The sequence below is a fragment of the Colletotrichum jinshuiense genome, chromosome 1 (genome assembly GCF_051148585.1).
Source record: "Colletotrichum jinshuiense chromosome 1, complete sequence".
NCBI lineage: Eukaryota > Fungi > Ascomycota > Sordariomycetes > Glomerellales > Glomerellaceae > Colletotrichum > Colletotrichum jinshuiense.
Genome location: NC_139302.1, coordinates 4,607,395 through 4,628,221, shown reverse-complemented (window position 1 = coordinate 4,628,221; position 20,827 = coordinate 4,607,395). Strand labels below are relative to the sequence as shown.

The 20,827-nt window shown below is 56.6% G+C and overlaps 4 protein-coding genes across 4 annotated transcripts; all 4 read left to right on the top strand.

Annotated features, from left to right (window-relative positions):
- Positions 1-4,108: 4,108 nt before the first annotated feature.
- EsH8_I_001203 (concanavalin A-like lectin/glucanase domain-containing protein) lies at positions 4,109-5,290 on the top strand (the record flags this gene model as incomplete). The annotated part of the gene is made up of 2 exons (XM_083268616.1): positions 4,109-4,494; positions 4,555-5,290. 2 exons carry the CDS (start codon positions 4,109-4,111, stop codon positions 5,288-5,290), a joined length of 1,122 nt encoding a protein of 373 aa, XP_083119054.1.
- Positions 5,291-7,280: 1,990 nt separating this feature from the next.
- EsH8_I_001202 (uncharacterized protein) lies at positions 7,281-7,871 on the top strand (the record flags this gene model as incomplete). Its single annotated transcript, XM_083268615.1, has 2 exons — positions 7,281-7,448; positions 7,503-7,871. The coding sequence occupies 2 exons, from the start codon at positions 7,281-7,283 to the stop codon at positions 7,869-7,871; spliced, it is 537 nt and encodes a 178-aa protein (XP_083119053.1).
- A 562-nt stretch (positions 7,872-8,433) lies between these two features.
- On the top strand, positions 8,434-11,995 carry EsH8_I_001201 (P-loop containing nucleoside triphosphate hydrolase protein; the record flags this gene model as incomplete). Its single annotated transcript, XM_083268614.1, has 3 exons — positions 8,434-11,166; positions 11,221-11,312; positions 11,368-11,995. The coding sequence occupies 3 exons, from the start codon at positions 8,434-8,436 to the stop codon at positions 11,993-11,995; spliced, it is 3,453 nt and encodes a 1,150-aa protein (XP_083119052.1).
- A 3,463-nt stretch (positions 11,996-15,458) lies between these two features.
- Positions 15,459-19,769, top strand: EsH8_I_001200 (uncharacterized protein; the record flags this gene model as incomplete). Its single annotated transcript, XM_083268613.1, has 3 exons — positions 15,459-15,748; positions 17,429-18,136; positions 18,194-19,769. 3 exons carry the CDS (start codon positions 15,459-15,461, stop codon positions 19,767-19,769), a joined length of 2,574 nt encoding a protein of 857 aa, XP_083119051.1.
- Between the last annotated feature and the right edge of the window lie 1,058 nt (positions 19,770-20,827).

The following is a 20,827-nucleotide window of genomic DNA, read 5'->3' as shown; positions in this document are numbered from 1 at the left end:
CGAACCAGGAAGCATGGCAATAGCTGTCCTGCTATCGCGTTGGCACTCAAGGTGAAACGGCGAGAATCATTCTCCGCCATGTTTTCCATCCAAGCGATCAACCAAACTAAGAACCCACATGGCTCGATGTTCAGTGATTTACAGCCATGCACACCCCCCTTCTTATCCATTGGAAACAGACGAATGCAGGTGGCCCAGCGTTGTTGGGTGGCGCGGAACGTCGAGTAGCTACATCATCCACGCCGGCGACATACATGGTTCCGGTGGAATTGATAAAGACAACAAGCTTATCGAGGGCCCTGGAGAAACCTGGGATGGGCTGTGTGGGTGATGGCAGGCTGCCCCTTGCACCAAGAGGCGATCAGCACCCGGGATTAAAAGGGGGATGGAGATAGGGGTTTATTCTTTGGTGCCATTGGCGACCGGGTATTTTTTTTCTCTCTCTTTTTTCCCCTGGAACATCGGACGGACGGTACTCCAGGGCAGCACCTAGACCACACAGGCACAAGGTAGGGCACAAGAGACGCCGTCCGCAAAGATGGAGAGAAGCATTTTCGCCCTCGAGTGGTGGTCGCAGGCTTTCCACAGCAGCTCCCCCTGGTGCGCGTTTGGTGGTGTGTGGCCCCCGAACCTAGCCCACGCTGCCCACCCCCCCTTGTCGGTTACACGTGTAGATGGGACGATCTTGCCTAGCGGGAGCGGTTCATTCTACAGGAGTGTGGGCTTGCGGTTTTTCTTTTGGGGGGTTGCCCATTTACCGGGGTCCGGTTCACACAGTTTAGGGAATTTTCAGCACAGCAACTCGTACAGATAGCAGGCTGTGAGGTTTTTCCTTTTCAAGTTTCTTCTTCGTCTTATTTCTTTCCTTTTCCCTGCTCCCGTGGTTTCTCTGGGGTTCCTTATTGTTCTAAGGGAGGACTTCCCCGTTCAGGTCAGAGATAATGCGAACCTTTGCTCGGGTCGAGTTTTCTGTTTTGGGTTGAAAAATTGCCCTCCGACAAGTGTGTGTTATGGGCCCCATATCGCCAACTCTCCTACGAGTACCGGCAGGCACTCGGCAAAGCAGGCAAGCAAACAACTGGGTCCTGAAAAGAGGGTTCCGGTTCCGCATAGTGTAGAGTGATCTGCGCGCCCCCGGTTGACCGGATGGCCACAGCTTGATTTTCGGGATGATCGTCCACCCTTCTAGAACCAGGGTGAGGCGGGGGCGGTGACTCGCAGGACGAGGTTGTGGTCCGGGTGTAAATGATATCGTCGTCGCCTCGGGGAGTTTGCATACTCGCGCGCCTCTGAGGCCCCCGAACTTGACGTAGGTGCCGGAGGGCAACGTTTGGCTCTTGACGGAATCATAGAGTCCTCGGGGGCTAAGGGGGCGCCGTGAAGAGGGTGTCGTCATTATCAAGTCGTGAGGGGGAGACTTTTGGCACATCTGGCGTACTTCTTGCCCCCAAATGGGCCCCCATGTGATGCATGTCGCATCCGCCGGGCCACTCAGCCCATCCCACGCGAAGGGATGCCAAGACGGAGGTTCAGAGGACAGGCAGGCGACGGAGCGGGATTTGTAGACTATTGACGCGGGGATGGGAGCATGAAAAAATCGATATAATTTTTTTGGGTTTCAGACCTCAGCGACGCCACGCCGCGGGCTCAAACGTTTCCTTGCCTTGAGGCTGGGAGGATGACCGAGTGAATGACTTGACTGTCCACACGGGGAAGGAAAAAAAATCCCATAAAGCTGAGTCAAGTCTCATTGACTGTGAGTCCGTGTGGGTGTTCCATACGTTATTATCTGAGGTTGCATGCGTGACGACTTGCCGAAAGGCGCGTGCGCGGGTGCGCGTGAGCGCGCGCAATGTGTAAGTGCGGTTGGGCAAATGTTTCAATCCCGCTTGGCCCACGGCCTCAGCCTCCCACTTCGCCCTCCCTCGTGAGTCTTCTGCCAATGTTCCTGTGCGGTTCTCGTTTGAGGATGGGGGTGGTTTGAGGGGCTTTCGACAATGTTTCAAGCCCGCCGAGGGAATTCGAACCCCACGAGTGATAAGTCGGCGCAGGGGGGCCAAAGAGAGTCTGGTCTGGCGTGGGCATGTATGTCATATGGGCGCAGGGCAAAAGAGGACTCCTCCCATGTCAGGGGAAAGAAAGAAAATGTTGTGTTAGCTCGAGGGAGTGACAGTCAGTCAGGGGAAACATTCAAACTCTACCAGTAGGTATGCTATGTAAGCCCACAGCGAAAGGAGACTATCGATTTGTACCCTGTCCTCGCCCCCAAGGCCAGAAAAATACAGAGTCGATGGATGCAAGATGGGAGAGTCAGCGTGCGGCGAAAAGCAGGGGCGGGCGTGGCAGGAGCCACAGGAACCACTGACAACGCCCAGCGCTGAAGAGAGCCGCCCGCTGCTAGGGCGATTGGGTGCCGCGTGCTCCAGACTGACGGGCTCCGCCGGCACGGGAGCGAGACGATTGGACGTCCGCCCGCCTGCCCCTGGCATGGCCCGTGTTTCAAGCGACACCACCGTGGACCGGATCCAGCGTCCCAAGAGTCTTTGGCAACCAACCCGACGTCGAACCGTCCTGCCATCTGTGTCTCCTGTCTTCCCATCTCCCTTCTCCTGCCTGGTCATTGGCTTTCGGCCCTTCCACGTCCTCCATTCTTCTTGTCTCGTTCGTCCCATCTAGACCGTATGCTCCCCTCCCGTTTTACGCTTGCTATAGGTACAATGCAAGGAACCAGGTGGCGATCGCCCCTGTTGGGCTTACTTGATACCCAGCCAGCCTGCCGAGAAGCACGCACAAGCCCGCTCACGCACACATCAACTTGGGTCTCGTCTCGGGACCAGATGACTCGCACCGTCTACGACCAATACATACAGCTTCTCGGCGCCGAGGGCGAGGAAACTGGCTGGGCCCCTATCATCCCGTCTTCGCTCCATGTCCCTCCCCGGGGATTCCCCTGGCAATGCTGTCAGGCCTTGGCGGGTAAACGTATTGAAACAGGGCATGTCGTTCGTTGGAGTTGAACCACCGAGCGCACGACACATACAACACCCCCGGATCCCGTGGAGCAAGGACCCAGTAGTTGGGCCAATATGGCAAGAGAGACTGAGAAAAAAAAGTCTCACCATGGCTCCCAAAGCACTCCGGTCTTTGTATGTATGCGCGGCCTTGGGGCATCTCGGCAGAACAGACGAGATCAGTCAGGTTGGTTAGCAGGCCACCACTTCGCATAATGAGTCCCAAATGCTGGCCAATGGTCGGGTCCCCCACCATCCCCCACCACCTCGAGCTGTATTTAGCTGGCTGCATTCCCCGATGTGGTTGAGGCTCATGATCCTGTGATGTGCCGTGTGCTTAGTGTAGCCTCTTTGAACGCGCACAAGGCTCCTTTCAGCCTCTTTCAACCTTTCTCCCCGCCCCCGTCGTGGCCCCCGTTCCCTTCTTCACTTCTTTCCTTCACAGCCCCCAAGAGGCACAGCCGTTTCAATCCTTCTGGCTGAGGCTATCGTCATAGTTACATTCCTTCCTTGCTCTGCTTCATTCACTTTCCTCATCTGGTCTCTGCCAAGCGCACCCCAGCCCGGTACTAGTCAGCCAGCTCTGTTGAATAGGGCACTGGCAAACACATCGCGCTGCGCGCCATTACTCATCTCATTCGGTTGCGAGTCGACACCAGTCTTGGCCTTTGAGCCGTCGTGAACTTCACGCACAAGCCCAGCCTCACCCTGCCCTTCGGTTTCATTCCCATTGACAATAAAGACGGTCGAATTCCTCAAGTCAAGTCAACCTCTCCCTTCAGTCTTGTTCAGACAAAGGCAACACAACACACACACACACACATACACACAATAGACTCCTGCCACCAACCACCCCAGTGACCGGCTCACGCCAGAACTGACGAAATCATCCCTTTTCGTCATCTTTCAATGACTCTTTGACTCTCTTCCTTCCACTTTTGATTCATATTCTCCAGGAACGCCGTCTCTCCTCTTGCCTTTTGTGGCTTCTTGAGTCCCCTCAACCCCTCATACCAGCGCTCAACTTCCAGCCCGTTGAAGTTGACGAAGCGGAACATAAAAAGATAAAAATAAATCTCGATCAACAACGTACCACGATGCCTTCGCGAAAGATGAAGACTGTCTTGGGCGCCGTCGCCATCCTATGCTCCGGGCTCGTCCGGGCTCAGTCATATGTCCTCCACGACAACTACGACAGCTCAAACTTCTTCAACGAGTTTGACTTCTTCGACCAGTCGGACCCCACGCATGGCTCCCAGACGTACACCAGCGCGCAGACGGCCAACGACAAGGGCCTCGCGGGCTACGCCAAGGGCGGCATCTACTTGGGCGTCGACTCGAAGACGCAGGGCCAGGGCCGTCAATCGGTGAGGGTCACGTCGAAAAAGGCCTTCGACACGGGCCTGTTCGTCGCCGACATCGCGCACATGCCGACAAGCAGCTGCGGTGTGTGGCCTGCGTTCTGGATGTTCGGTCCCAACTGGTAAGTCTTGACTTGTGTATCGTGTTGAGAGATAGGACGGTACCTGACGGTGGTGAACAGGCCAAACTCGGGTGAGATCGACATCATCGAAGGTGTAAACACTCAGCAGTCCAACTCCGTCACCCTCCACACAGGACCCGGCTGCAGCATCACCAACGACGGAAGCATGCCGTCGACGACCCTCAAGGGCAAGGACTGCAACGCCGACTCCGCCACCACCGGCTGCGGCCAGACGACGTCCAGCAACCAGAACTACGGCGACGGCTTCAACGCCATTGGCGGCGGCGTCTACGCGGTCGACTTCAACTCCCAGGCCATCTCGGTGTGGTTCTTCCCGCGCAGCGCCGTCCCCGGCGACGTCGGCTCCGGCAGCCCGAACCCGTCGTCGTGGGGCCAGCCGCTCGCCAAGTTCAACGGTGGCTCCGGCTGCGACATACCTGCGCACTTTAAGCAGCAGAACCTGGTCTTCAACACGGCGTTGTGCGGCGACTGGGCCGGCAAGGTGTGGGAGCAGAATGCCGAGTGTACCGCGCTCGCGCCACAGTGCTCCGACTACGTGTCGGCGAACCCGCAGGCCTTCACCGAGGCGTATTGGCTCATCAACTCGGTCAAGGTCTACCAAGCCGACGGTGGCGCCGCACCCTCCGCCGCACCCTCTCCTGCCCCCTCTGCCGCCCCTTCTGCTCCCCCCGGCTCCCCACCCGGACGGCCGTCTGCTGCTCCCAGTGCACCCCCGTTTGGACGACCATCTGATGGAGCCTCGGGTCGCCCAGGACGACCCGGCGGTGCCGAGTAAAGCAGAGGACAGAGAACCATCCGAAGAGAAAGAAAATTCGAGACGCCACTCACGGAGGAAACGTTTTATGTGTCAAGGACTGGATGACAGGCGACGGGGCAAGGGCGTTGGAGGCTGGCTTCTTTCACGTCTCTTTTGACGACATTTATGACCTTGTGTGTTTTTTTCAGACTTCTTTCTTCTCGGAATCTACTGGGTAGATATCGTTTTCTTGGGTCAAAAGGACAGACGGCGTTATGGGAAGGAGAGGGCTCCTGGTATACCTAGCTCGATTTTGTTTTCACTTTGACTAGTGGGTATTGTCATTATCTGATACCCCGAATTGGACAACTGTTGTCTCGTTTATCCAAAAGTTGGTGCCTGCCCATGTTTGTGTCGAGCACGAGAGAGTGTGTCCAGGAGAACGGAAGAAGAGTTGTAGCTGGACGTCGATGTCAGAGCCGAACGTCAGCTCGAGTCAAGCCGAGAGACTCCGGATGAATACATGGCCGAGAGAGGACTAACTCGCAGCCATAGATCAGGACGCGGGTCCAGGAGACTAAAGGTTGAGGGTCTCTCGACTCAGTCACATGCGGACAGACCGCCTGCCATCTGGAACAAGGTTCATTCTGACGTGCCGAGATGAGATGTCGTTGAAGTACGAATGCCGGGAGCCATTAAGATTACGCCATTTTGTTATGTCTGCAAGGAACCAGGGCCAAAACCATTAGATTTCACCGGAAGGGTTGCGTCCGATTTTCTGGTGTGGATGCCATGAAGTGGCAGATCCAAGACTCGAAACACGCTCAAAAAAAAACAAGATCAAAAGACAAAACCATCCGGTGGGATGAATGGGTGGCACGCCCTTGGGGAGCTATCACAGCCGAGAGGGAGGGCAGAGAGAGGCGCTTCTGGCACCCTGGAGACGTCGACGCTTGGATTGGACACACACGAGACCCAAGGGGGCCGGCCGTGTGTTTGCTGTCCGTTGAGGTTCATCCATGTCCACCCCCTTCGCGGATCTGGTCATCCGAAGAAATGATTATGGGCCAGGAGTCGATGATAACGGCGAGGAGCAGATTCACGGGGCACGAGATGGCCAAGACGGGAGCGACTCCGGGATCACGCCTGGGCACGATGAGGACTGGGAAGTTTTAGACGTCCAAGAAGTGACGGCGAGGCGGTTCCCGTGCCTGCGCTAGTGGGGTTCCCACGCGCCAACTGGAGGCGGGCGCCCCCACAAATCCCAAGACAAACCAGTAGCGCCCGCCCCGATCGGGCCTAGCCGCCATGGGTTTGAGGCAGATCCACCATGATCTTCGACAGACTTCAAACTCGCAACAGCAACATGGCAAAACTTCGCAGCTCTCCCAAGCCGGCGGGCGCCCAGTCGACCGGCGCAGGCCGGCGCAGTCAGCAGCGAACACGGCCTCCCATTGGTCATTCGACCCGTCGTTGGAATAATCGACGTCGCCTGTCGATCTGTCGCTTGGCAGAGAAGCTTGTCTTCTCGGCGGGGTCGCCCAGGGGTTAGCCCTGGCTTCGCCGGTGCTGTTGATGCATCCGGCCAGCCTGCATGTTGCAGCAAGGCTCCGATGAGACGCCCATGAGCCATCGCAGCCTGCCATTCTGGGTTGGACGACTCAGGAGCAAGGCGCTTATGGGGTGTTCGCCACGGAGGTGGGATGAAAAGCCTTGTCAGACGGTTGGGGCTTGGAGCAGCGACGGAGGAGCCAGGAGGAGGCCGCGGGGTTCATGGGAACTGCCCACCTTGTGCGCGAGGGAAGGAGAACAACTTGCTATAGGACGTCCTGGTATAAGATCCTCCCATCGCCCCGACTGATCGTAGACATGTTCATCTTCTCTCCATCAGCAACATCTCAGTCCCAATAATAACCCATCCTCTCATTCTACACAGCAGTGCTGTTTCATTCACTCATTTGCCGGACAAATACCTTAACTGTAAATATTCTTATTAACCCACCGCACCGTCCACCAACCACCAACCATCATGTACTTCACCAAGATTGCCGTTCTCTTCTCCCTTGCCGCCACCGGCCTCTCTGCCCCGGTCGACAAGCGCCAGGCCACGATTCTTTCCGTCCAGGACTACTCCCAGTTCCAAATCTCTGATGGAACTGCCGGCAACGCCCTCTCCGAGGTTGCCCAGAAGTTCCCGGTACGTTCTTGGCCCATTGCCCATTAGAAGAGGACCGTGCTAACAAACTTACAGGTCGACAAGATCAAGGCTGACCTCGCGGGAGTGAGCAAGGATGACTTGGCCATCATTCAAGCCGCCCGCGTCGCCGCCGAGGGCGCCGAGGCGGATGCCGGCGGCTTCAACGACGCCATCGCCAAGGCATCCGGAGCCGATGCCGACGCCCTGAAGGTTGGCAAGATCAAGAACAAGGTCCTCAAGCTCCAGCTCGAGGTGCTGGCCTTGCAGGTCCAGCAGGCTCAGGGTGCCAACAACCAGGCCAAGATCGATGCCGAGCAGAAGAAGCTGGACAACAACGTCAACACGGACAAGGCGTCCGCCGGCAAGGCGAGCCAGAGCGTCTCTTTCCAGGCCACCTCTTCGCCCAAGGGAGGCAAGAAATAAGTGACCTCAACGTGCCGTAAAAGCCATCGAGTTGGAAGCGGTGTCAGACTCGACAGACGCATGGCGTAATTCTTCTCTTGACTGTGCTAGTGGGGGTCAGGAGATTGGTGGCGGAAGGGAGTTTGTGCGCTGGGGAGCCAAATTTCTGATTTAATTCGTTGACTGAATAATTCAGATGAAGCAGAGAGAAAGATGTAGGGGGAATCAAATTATTTTTTAAAAGTTGCAGCGACGTCGTCCCAACCTGCCTTGGCTAAGCCGCTGTGCCGCACTGTGACAAATGTGGAAGGTGCGCGCGCTGGGAGGCCGTGTGCCAAACTGTGCCCAGGCTTCCGCTCACCTCTCCTAACCCAAACTCACCTTGCATTATTACTTGCTTTCTTCCTCTAACACTGAAACGCCAACGTCCACCATCCAATTCCATCAACCCCTCGCCTGCCGGCAATACAAAATCGCCTTTTGCTCCTTTAGGGGAAGGAATTACGCGCCCCTTTGCCGAATGACTTGCAACATCGAGCTTCTCACTTAGCCCGGCGTCTCTGGTGGCGCGACATCCACGCCCATGTCGTCACCATCAAACTACCACCCCCTTGGCTGCTTGGTCATCACGCAGAAAGAGAGTAAACTTCCCAATGATGAATGGATACAGCTGGAGGAACGGTTCGGAAGCTGGAGATGCATTGCACCGGCCGACTCGGCCGAGGATGACAGTTCACCCGGGTCGTTTGACCAAACGGATGAGGTGTTTCTGAGATCCGCACCCTTCAAGCATTACAAGAATCTTGTTGCCGAGAAATGGATTCGACTGGAGCTTTTGGTTCGCCATGGAGAGGAGAAAGTCGCCGTCGCGAGAATTTACGTGCTGCCCGACGACGTAGATAACAGACTCGTCGATCGAGCTCGCAAGGCGCTGCGGAGGTCACGCCAGGCCCTCATCTCCCTTCTAGACTTTTCACCAGACTCGTGGGCTGGCCAGCCTCCTGTGACCCCAATGGCTCTCGATTATGCTTTCAAGGAGGACAGCGATCCCGAAGATGAATCCATTTCTCTGCTCCAGCTATTCAACACCATTCCCTCTCCGGACCCCGCTCCGGAGACCATCACCAATGCGGTCGACCAGGACGCTGTTTACAGCGTCCTGTCAAGCGATATTATTGGTTTGAGAGAGACCTCGGTCTTGTATGATTATCAGCGGCGCTCGGCTGCAGTCATGCTCCAGCGCGAAAGCCAGCCTGGGCGGTTCCTCGATCCGAGGTTAGTTAAGGGGACCGACCAAAACAGCGCAGACTTCTTCTACGACACCAGCTCTGGTGTATTCTTGAAGGAGCCGCGGCTCTACGATGGCGTCAGGGGTGGCATTTTGGCCGAGCAGATGGGCGCCGGCAAAACTCTCATCTGTCTTTCTGTCATCCTGGCAACCAGGCATTCGGCCACACGGACACCCGAGATATACCAAGCGAGCGACACTCCCGTGAGAAAGCGCATCGGATCACTTGCAGATATGGCGGCGGCTTGTGCTACCCGCAAAGCAGCTCCATGGAAAACTTACTTTAACGTCTACGGCACCAAGGAGGATTTGGAGTTCTCCAAATGCCTCGCGGCGATTGACCGGAACCCCGGCTTTTACCACGTCCCTGGTACCCCACCGAGGCGCCTGCGACGCCACGAACATGAAGTTCAGCGCCCGCCGAGGAAAATATGGCATAGCCATGCATCGATAGTCGTCGTTCCAAACAACTTGGTGCAGCAGTGGGTCCAGGAAATTGGGAAGCATACCGCTAGCCCAGACAACCCGGCCAGCCTCAAGGTTCTCAAGCTGACGAGCCAAAAGGAGGAGATTCCTGCTGCATCGGTCCTTGCTACATACGATGTTATTCTCGTCTCTAATTCACGCCTTGATAGGATTTGGAGGGACACGATGATGGAAGGATGCCCCCTGTCAGAGGTTCACTACAAACGTTGCATCGTCGATGAAGGTCACAAGCTGGGCTATTCCAGAATAGCAAGTAAGAGCAACGTGCTTCTTGCCCTTGATTCGATGTCGATCTCTGCCCGCTGGATTGTGACCGGTACGCCCTCCACTGGGCTGTTCGGCGTGGAAAACGAACTCCCCACCGACACCCCTGTTGATGGTCAGACCAATATCGACAAGTCAGTCTCTCTTGCCGAGACAGAGAAAGGGGATCTCGAGAAAATCGGAGCGATAGCATCGCTCTACTTGAATGCCCGGCCTTGGTCGAACACCTCGTTTGAGACGGAGGACACCCCGGCTGACTGGGCTGTCTATGTGATGCAGCCGAAACACAGCAGCAGAAGCAGCGGTCGCAAGGGCATCCTGCGGACAACTCTGAACTCACTAATCGTCAGGCACCGACTTTCCGAGCTCAACAAGCTGCTTCCGACCGTTAACGAGAACATCGTCGTGTTGGAGGGGTCTTATCAAGACAAGCTATCTCTCAACATATTTTCGATGATGATCATTTTCAACGCCGTACAGTCTCAGAGAGTTGATATGGACTACTTCTTCCACCCACGTCAACGAAAGGCTTTGCTTCAGCTGGTCCACAATTTGAAGCAGGCCAGCTTCTTCGGCGGTTCCTTCTTCGCTAATGATGATATCAAGAAGTCGCTCGAGACTGCACAGGAATTTGTGAACCAAAAGAAGGTACCCATCAGCAACGAGGATGAAACCTTGCTCAAGCAGGCCATGGAAGTCGCCTCTATTGCCCTTGAAAACCAATTGAAAGACTTCAGCAACAAGTTCAACGAGATCCCCATCTTTGTCCGAGACTTTCTACCCAATGGTGTAGGCGCTGCCTGGTCCCTGGATGACACAGAGGCCAACCCAATATGCACGGATGCTGGCATGGTGGTTGCTGCGCAGAAGCTAATACGTTCCACACTGGGCGACGCTACCAAGCTGAACAGCCTCCTCAATGGCCAGCTGGAAGAAGCAGGCCACAGGGAACAGGCCGGCCAGATTGTCTCCGTGGCACAGGTCGTCAAAGCGGAATCGCGCCCGGGAAAGCTGCCTGGTGTTCTTGCGGGAAACACCAAGCTTGGAGGCGAAAGGATCCCACGACATCTTCGAGCAAGCGCCTTGCAGAGACCAGGACAGCCCCCTTCAGAAGAGGATATCCCAGAGGATCTGAAGAAAGCGGAGCTTGTTTCCACCGTGTCAGCTAAGCTCTCCTACTTGATAGATGCCGTTGTAGAGCACCAGGCACAGGAGAAGCTCATCATTTTCTACGAAAATGAGAACGTGGCATGGTACCTGGCGAGTATACTCGACGTGGTGAGTTGAATTATTTTTCCTAAATTACAGAGTCAGGCTAACATAATTGGCCAGATTCACGTGCCGCACCTCATTTACGCCAAGAGGCTTTCCTATGAACGAAAGATGCAATACATCAACACCTTCAATCATGATGTCAAGTTTCGGTAAGTTGCCGGCCTGTGGACAGGATTCTACAACGAGTTCTAACGGTCATTTTAGTGTCATTCTCATGGACTTGTCGCAAGCAGCTGTCGGGCTGGACATGAAAGCGGCATCGAGAATTTACTTCATCAACCCCGTACTGAATCCTCAGATACAAGCACAGGCCATAGGCCGAGCACGACGCATTAGCCAACAGAAGCCTGTCACGGTTGAGACGCTTGTCCTGCGGGACAGCATTGAGGAAGTGATTGTGGAGCGCAAGAAGAGCATGTCCCAGATCGAGCACTGGAACTGCAAATCGATACTGGACGACCGGCCCATATACAACTGGATTTTGAATGCCGGAATAATACCCCTCCCCAAGGACCAAAAGGATTACTTGGCGCAAGCTGTTCCATTGAAACACCCTCAGCCGGTGTTTGGTGGAGGATTTGGCCGAGCTCACCACCCAGACCAAGACCTCCTCATGGACGGAGTGAAGGTTGAATCGCCGGTCGGTAAACGACAATCGGCAGATGCTACGCCATCGAACGGACTGAAACACTCTCGCAGCCCTGAGCCTGAAGAAAACAGAGACTCGCTAGACACAACGGCTAGACCCGCACGCCGAGTGCGCTTCACCGCGGAAGCTGACGATGCGGGGGCTGATACGCCTGTGCGGCAAGTACGATTCGCAGACGATTGACTTGAGAATACAGCGGCATGACAAATGTCAAATATTTGGACATGATTCGGAGATGCCTGCCAAAGATTTGGAGGACCCTATTACTGGATCGCGCTGCATTGCGAGGTGATTGCTGTCGATTCGCGGAGCGAACTTTGCAAATAGGCCTTGTTGTAAAAGAAAGATACCAAGACAGTGTATGAATGCAGGTTTGAGACGTAGGTGTCTCGGTCGCCACCAACTTGTTACCGTCAATAGGACGTTGGCAAGTTAGAAACTACACTCGCCCCCGTGTGATGAAGTAAACCCGCTCCAAGCAGCAGTACGAGTGTGTGCGTCCCTTTGAGGGCCAAGCGTGATCGTCGTGGTTGCCAGAGGGACCCGGGGTCTTTAACGGCTCATGCCCGCACGGCGAAGCTGTAATGTTATCTTGTCGAAGCGGATGTTTATTCCAGCAGACCTTCCATCGATGCCAAGCGGCCCAACGTCTGAGAGGCAGTCCTGAACTAATTATAGTCAAAAAGGCCGAGCCCGGCCGGGCGGCAGAAGCACGAAATGCATCGCGCACTTTGTTATCGCTCTCTCGTCAGAGGACTAAGTTCGTTGACAGCGGAACCGGGCCACGGAAAGGATAGGTCGACCGAGAAACTGGGACGAACCGGGGCCACCGAGGCCTCGTGGGACACTCGTGGGCGAAGGAGGGGGGGGGGGGGGTTCGTGCGTTTTTGGCGCACGGAGGATGAGAACGGACTGGACGCACGCACTGCCCTCGCCTTACCTAACGGTAGGGGACGTGAGCAAAGCGAGGATGAGACGACGGAGACTTTGTCCCGTTCCACAACAACAAGACTCGAGAGACCGGTTTCCTCGCCGAGACGGCGGCGACGTGCCGTCCATAGGTGATGCGTATGCATTCATCTTATCCACCTGAGTCGGCATGCCCGGCCAACGTACGTAAGCACATCGGAATATCTGGGGAGCGATATCAACCAGGCAGGCGAGAGAGGATGATGATGCAATGTGGAGAGCTCGGCACGGTGGGTCGATCCAGTTGCCAGGAGGAGGCTGGGGGGGGGGGGATGGATGGGTTGGATGGATGGATGAGAGGGAGGATCAGGTTTCCGTGACCCCCATGTGCAAGGCGAAGTCTCCACTCCTGGCGGTCGAGGAAGAAGGAAAAAGGGAGAGGGGAAAAAAGGAAAGAAAAGAGCATGCCATGACGCCTTTCTGAGCACAATCATACGGATAACTGTCAAGTAGCGAGTGTAGGTAGGCGAAGCAGGGGTTGGGGGCGGGAGCCGTTTCTTGCCCCATGCTGTTCGCTGCAGACATGCACAAGGACCAACGCAGCTTCGACTGGCATCATTTCGACAAGCAACGCGCAAGCGGCGAGGCTCGAAGCAGACGTAGATGCATTAGAGCCGCCCCGACAATGGGCTATTGTCGATAAGACGGCGCAGGCTGCGAATTCCAGAGAGGTTGGGTTGAGGTGGGTTCCGTTCGCCAGAAGGACGCTAAGAGCCGGGACTAGGACAGGAAATCGCAGGGACGCCCGTTGAAACCGAAGCTCACCAGGGCAACGACTCTGGCCTGGACGAGTTACCGTGGCCCCCGATCTCCCGGGACCAAGAGGTACGTTCTCGCGGTTTCGTTACTCGGCTACGCGTACGGATGGGAGCGGCCGAGGAATGCCACCTGGGCCAGCAGCGGCGCTTGCGGCGAACGTTGGAAATGCGATGGGCCCCTCAGAAGACAGCCACCCACCCTGTGGCAGGGACGCGGCACGGGATGCAGATGCGGATGCGGATGCGGGATGCGAGTAAGACGTCACGTCTAGATTGACGAGGCGACGTTGATGCGACCTCAGCACGCGCCACGGCACCAGGGTGATGGGCGACGGGACTCGGCCTCGAGAATGGGGGTTTCCAGGGCATCAGTTCCACTCCGTTTCCTGTTCCTGTTCCTAGCATCGTTTTGGCCAAGGCGGACAGCTTCCCAGTCTGAACTGCAGCCTGTAGCCCGGTAGCCTGCAGCCTCCAGCCCCGTCTGTGCCAAATGTTTCCGAAACGAACATTGGGAGAATTTGAAAATTAAATAAACCTTGTTGCCAAAGTCACCGTCATTGCTAGCAGCAGCGGCAGCACCCCCCTTATCCACCATTGCTTCCGTCTGGTTGACTCTGCAGGGGCGGATAGAGTAGCCCCAGCCTCTCGCCGACGTGCGATCCGCCGGCTGATGTTTCGGACGGACGAAGCATAAAAAAGATGAGACCAGACGATAGGGATGATGAGCGCAGAACTACGGTGTTCGCCCGAGATGACACCCAAGCACGTCCACCCGCCTGTGCATGTCTCTCGAGGAGGGGGAGGGGGTTAAGACGTGCGCATCTCTGAATGGGCTGTGCAACAGTGTAAAGTGAAAAAAAAAAGCCGATATGACTGGCCGTCGATGCGGTTTATTCGCAACCCCACGAAACGGAGGCAGGGGAGGATGGGCATATGCCTTGGCTTCCTCCGGGCCGCTCATTCGTCATGTTCGAGAGCCTTTCGGTGGCCGGTCAGCCGCTCCGCCACTCGTGGATACCGCCTGGCCCCAGAGCTTCGCCAACCCTGTTAACCTTGTTTTTTTTTCTTCTTCTTCTTTTCTGGTCGTCGCCAGAAATGTGGGTGCCTTGTACGGAGTGCCTGCGACATATCGTCGATTGCTCGAGGGGCTAGACGAGGGCGATGGAGGGGTTAGATTGCCCACGTTCCAATCACACATGCGACTAAAGCATGTCCCAGCCGCTGCACTGCAGAATGTTTACCGCCATACTGCGTAGCTTTGCGCAGGTGGAAAGGCCGGGCGTGCGTGAGCACCGGGCATAGCTCTGGCTTTGTCTCAGTGCCGTCCCCGGGGTTGCGATCTGATGGGTATTTTGAGTGTGGGATGATGGGGGGGGGGGGGGGGCGGTGGGCTCTCGAGTTCAAATATAATGCACCCAGCGCATGTTGGGCTTGGTCATGACTCTCGCTCCTCTCTCGCCTTCTTCCCTCTACCCTTTCACCCCTCTCCTCTCGCTCGTTGGTTTCTGGAGGTCATAGCTGCGGGATCTTCACGTCGTTGTTCGCCCTTTCCGGTCCAGCCATCTCACCCTGCTCCCTGGTGATACCCTCGACTTGGCTGAAGCGGGCCGGCCACTAAGTCAAAAACCCACTCTCGCAAGAGCGGCAAACCAGCCAAGATATCCCCACGTTTGTTATATTAAATTACGGCACAACGACCTCATGAAGACAGAAGCTACAGGGCGCCCTTTGACGACGATTTAAAATAAAAACGGCAGCCTTCCACTTCCCTTCCCTTTCTGGTCCAGCTCCAGTTGCGGCGTTTGCTACCAAGAGAAAGAGAAAGAAGAGTTGGTCAGAGCAGAAGCGGATCTCACCCACACGTCAGCACCGCCACACGGCAGAGCAACGACAATCGACATCTGTCTCGGGCGAGCAACATGATCACCGGCCGGAAGTCCTACGAGCTCCCACGCGCAGGCAAGGCAGTCAACGGCAACTCAGACACCACTCGGCGGTTCGAACTCGATTACAGCCGCCCTTACGGCTACGCCTACAGCGCCGTCCAGAAGAACGATCATCGATCCATCCGGTCCGTCTCTGGCATAGGCGCAGAGGCAGGAAGGCAATCGCTGTCAGCCCTGGACGACAAGCGTGCCAGCGAGCTTCGGCAGGGCGTTTACGCACACGTCTTCCTCGACGTCAAAAATAGAAACAAATCAGACGCCAAGTAGGTTTTTTTTCTTCCTTTTCCCAGTCCTTTCCCCTCCTGGATTCTACCCGCCTGCATTCCCCATTTTTCCACCGTTGGCTGCTGTTTTCTTTGATTCGTTGTCCCCCCCTCCTGCGTCTGCCTGTGCATCTTCTCGCGCGCTTTTCCTGTCGTACAGTCAGTTAGTTGCATTTGCTTCTTCGTATTCTGTCAACCCGCTCCGTGTCCACCTCGAGGCCAGAGGTTTATTTCTCATGCACCAGACTCGCAACGGTCGGTTTTTTTTTGGCGTCGGGCTCATCCCCATTTTCCATTACATCACCCCTGGGTCATCTTTGCTGCTTGTAGTCCTTTTTCTCTACTTCCGCCCACAATAAAGTCCTCAATGGCACCCCGAGCCACGTCCCGGGTGTCGCGTCGTTCGACTTATCGAAAAGGGCGACGGGGCAAGGCCCCACGCCTCATTTATCGACCCGGAGCTTTCCAAGTGGAGTTCTGCCGGCGGAAGCTGTTGGTATTAGTCGGAGTCCGACTCGCTTTTGCTAGCTTGGGCACACGTGCAGACACGCAGACTTCAACACGAGAAGTCGGCATGAACAGGCAATCGAGCGCCACTTCCTGCGAAGCCGCAAGTGCCAGGAGCCAGCTTGCTTACTCTGAGATTGCGTCCCCACGGCATGCGCCGCCCAGCCCTGGGCAGGCCGGGGCCGAAGTTCGCCCAGCGCAACCATTCAGTTCCGAGACGGGAATGCATCGACGTGCGACATGGAGCTCTGGTTCCCTCGAGTTCCTCCTCCCACGCCCGCCCCCCTGCCAATACCCCCTTGCACTCGTTTCCAACTCAGGTTCAGAAGAGCGGGCCCATGGCCAAATTATCTTTGCGCCGTTATCACCTCTCGAGCCTCTCGAGGTGCTCCCAGAGAGATGTTCGCTCCGGGAGCTAACGGGGCCGGACGATGCGCTACAGGTGGACGCAGCATTTCCTAATTTCCACCAGGCACAGTGGCGCGCGTCTCTGCAATTGAAGCAGGTCAGAATTGCGCTGTTACCCGCCAAGTGGTGCGCCACAGGGCCGTTTTTCTTCTCCCAATTTCTTGTCCCTCTTCGCGCTGCACATAGTGTAAGCCCTAGCGCGGTGCTAAGCTAGGGAGTTTGTCGCCGCGCCCACGTTCCTGGGTTGCGTGACTCGGCTAGTAGCACCGCAAAGGAGCTCTTCGATGGCCACGGCTGAGGTGACTTCGAGACGGACCAAGGGACCAAGGGGTGACTTGGGGGTGTCCCAGGTGGATGGATGGATGGATGGGCGGCCACTCATCACCCCTCCATCAGGATGGGATCATCATCAGAGCGCCGGTCCGGGCACCTACCTCTCATTCTCAGCCTGCCCAGCCCAGCGTCTGCCTCCGCCAGGCCTAGGGTCCAATGCAGCCTTCCGTGCCAGTGCCGGCTTTGGCGGTCCCTTTTTTTATTTTATTTTCCCTTTCCACCCTCCCTCTTTTCCCATGGGTTGTTCGTATTAAACTAGACAGAACCCCTCCGTCACGTCACGTTGGCGCCTGTCCAATCTTTCGTTTTTCCCCCCGGCTGTTTTTTTTATATTAAATTGTTTGTCGATTCTTGTCGCTCGCTTGGCTTGGATCCTTGACTGTTGCCGATAACCGTTTCCTGGTTCACTAACACGTCTCTCCCCCCCTGCAGCACCCAGAGGGCTCAACAACACAAGAGAAGAGCCACCGCTTCACCTGCTGCTTCCAACTACGTTGCTCATGATGGTAGCCGCCTGAGAGTTCCAGGCCGTTTCTCTTCTCGTCCAGCTGTCGCCTCTACCACCTCCTTCCCTCCCGCCATGGCTGCCAGCTACGCACCTGCTCCGACCTACTTCGGCACTCCTTCAGACCCATACACCACACGTGAGCAGACCATGATGGCGCAGACACGCTCAAGCCCGCGAAGCGCACACGTGCCGTACCCCCTGCAAACAACCACCGTCGAGTCGACAGACGCCGTCGAGGCGATATCCAACTCGCTAAACAGACCGCGGAAGCTCTCGCAGGCATCTACCATAACCGTCACCAGCCTCAACAGCTCGAGAGACAGCTTCGAGTCTCGGTCCCGCAGCTCATCGTGGAGCAGCAACAGGTCGAGCTTCGAGTCGCGGGAGTCCAACCCGTGGAGGCCCGAGTACATGTACCAGCGGCCGAGCCAGACCACGAGCTTCAGGAAGAAGGCCAAGCCCGGAGAAATCTTTGCGAAGCTGCCTGGAGAAGTTCTGGAGCTGATCCTGGGCGAGCTCAAGAAGCTGCACCTGGATAAGGGCAGCGAGAGCTGCGCAACATGTTGGACGAGGGATCTGTGCTCCATCAGCCTCACTTCGAGGAAATGGTGCAAGTTCGCGCGAGTGGCCTTGTACGGATATCCCCCGCTCCCCCTCTTCATCATGCCCCTCAATGCTAACGATCCCAGGTACGAGGACATTCAACTTGTGGGAGCCGACTCGGCGGCCCAGAAGAAGCGGCACAAGCTCGCCTTTGGAACACGAATGATGCTTCTTAGACGGACGTTGAGGGCGACCTCTCATCTCGCTGGCCTGGTCCACACAGTGAAGGTCCCTAACCCCCCCGCGGGGATCGCCCTGGAGGACTATCATAATCAGGTGGCCGCGCTGATCATGGCCTGTCCCAATTTTGAGCGTCTCATCGGCCTCCACCCCCAGTATAACCACTCGTTTAGTAAGCTCTTCCACGCGCTGTCGACGCGCAAGCGGCTCAAGCACATGGATTGGATCGTCGAGCCTTCGCCGTATCAACGACAGCATCGGCTCAAGTCCAGCTCGGGCAACAACGCTATCTCGTCGACCCAGCCGACCTACGATTCATCAGTCACCCCCGGAGATCTGCAGCCGCACCAGAGCGAGGCCTTCCTTAACTTCCACGTCGACTGGGCACACCTGACGACTTTGTCGATTCACTGCCTCCCCGGCGCGACCCTCACCCCGGACAATCTCATCAGCTCGGCGCTGATGCATCTCACCTCACTGCAGCACCTTTTCCTGTCGCGGATGCCGGTGACCGCCTTCAACGACAGCACCCTGCTCTCGCTTCCACCCCTGCGTACACTATCCCTCACCCACGTGCCTGGTGTCACCAGTAGTGGCATTTCCGCCCTAGCCACACTGCCAACGAGCCAGGCTATTCAGAAATTGACTCTGCGCCACATCGATCTCGACTCCCTGCCCGCCTTGGCTCGAATCTTTTCCAACTTTACCTATCTTGAATCCTTCTCCCTCGTACAGAGCTTCGCCCCTATGCTCCCGGAGGACACCTTCATCTGGCTTATGCCTTATCTCGCCTCTACGTCCCTGCGCAAACTTCACTGGGACATTACGAGCAACACGACCAGCGCTAACGCTGCCGATTCCCTCCTTGCTCGCAGCATCGCCGCGGCAGGCTTCCCCTCCCTCCGCAGCCTGCGCACGCCCAACGACCCTGAAGGCGTTTTCCAGGCCCTATGCCGCCCGCAGGATCGTGTCGACACCGCCAGCGATCGCTTCCGCGGACCCAACGGGCCCGCTAGGAGCCTGTCGTTCCCAAACCTCCCGAGCTCGCCCACAAAGTCGTCGCGGTCGGCTACGGCTCCCTCCTCCCCGACGGCCGAGATGCACAGCGACTGCAGCAACCTACACCAATCTCGGCTGGCCGCGCAAGCTCGCCTCGAGGCGGCGCACGCCATCCCTCGCTTCTTCGTCAACGTCATCGACGAAGACGGCACGCTGCTGGAGAAGTACGGCATCGCGGGCTTCATCGGCACGGCCGAGAGCCGCATCACTTACAACCTGCGCCCCGATGCGGGGGCCAAGGACGAGCGGGGCGGTCTCATCGAAATGGCGGACCTGCTCACCGAGAACGGCGAGGAAATCTCCAGCGGGAAAGAAGGCTGCGTCGGACGCTGGAACATGTCTCCGACGGTGTCAGATAAGAAGGACAAGGAGAGGTGGTGGCACACCGAGAGGGGCCGATGGCATCAGCAGGAGCTTGTGTGATGATTTCACCGAGAAGCTCCGAGACAAGATGCCCATGCCCCCCCGGCGCCTCTACTGCGATCTCGCATACTCGTCCTCGTTTTTCCTATGTTTGTGATGTGTGTGACGACCAATTTTATGATATCCAAGCTGTCTCGGACGAGATGGTTACCAACGAAACTCGAGAGAAAGGATACAGCCAAGTATATATGTAATGTTTATAATGGTATTTACTGGGAAAGCTCGTTGGTTAATTAGAAGGTTTTGGATAAGGTGTATATAGTATAACTTAAATCGACAGCCTCCCAGAGAGAGGCCATTGACGATGACTATGGCTTCAGAACATTTGTGACTTTGCGGCTCGACAATGGCCCGTACTTTCTCGGCCAGCACGGTGGTTTAACACTCGGGATGCATTGGCCCCAGCATTTGCACAGAACCGCCAGGAGATCGCTCGGGCAGTCGAACAGGACCTCTCGGCGCCACTACGAGTTCCAGATTGTTACGAAACGAAGCAAGGTGAGGCAGTGCACCGCCCCCAACCCAAGGGGCCTGTTTGCTGCCTGCTGCTGCTGCTGCTGCCTGTGCTCGCCTTGCAAGGTCTAGGTGCCGGGCTGGATTCAGCACGCAATAACGGGGGAGCCTCAACCCCCCCCTCCCCTGCCGGCGCCGCCGCTAAAACGTTCCAGGGCACCCCGTGCCCGTTAGCTGAGGTGGACTCGCTCTCCTCCCCGCCCCCCACCATTCCACTCGCCCCGTCACTGCCTATCGGTAAGCCGCCGCCGCCTGCCACCCCACCTGACCTCAATCGAACCTCCGTCAGCCTCATCGCACCTCCGACGACTCAACTCATCTTGACATTTGCTGATTCGGATCCCTTCACGTACCAGCCGTTCATCTCAAGAGTGGAGACGGCCACAGCATACTCGCGTCCTCGTGAACTCGTCGTTCTCACTGGATAGGCTTCATCTCTGCTCGATTCCTCGATAGCCAACACAGCATCAATACCGCCCTCACTCATCAAAGAGATCGCGTGCCGACGTCAAGTGAACCATCACATCAGTCGAATCGCACCAAAT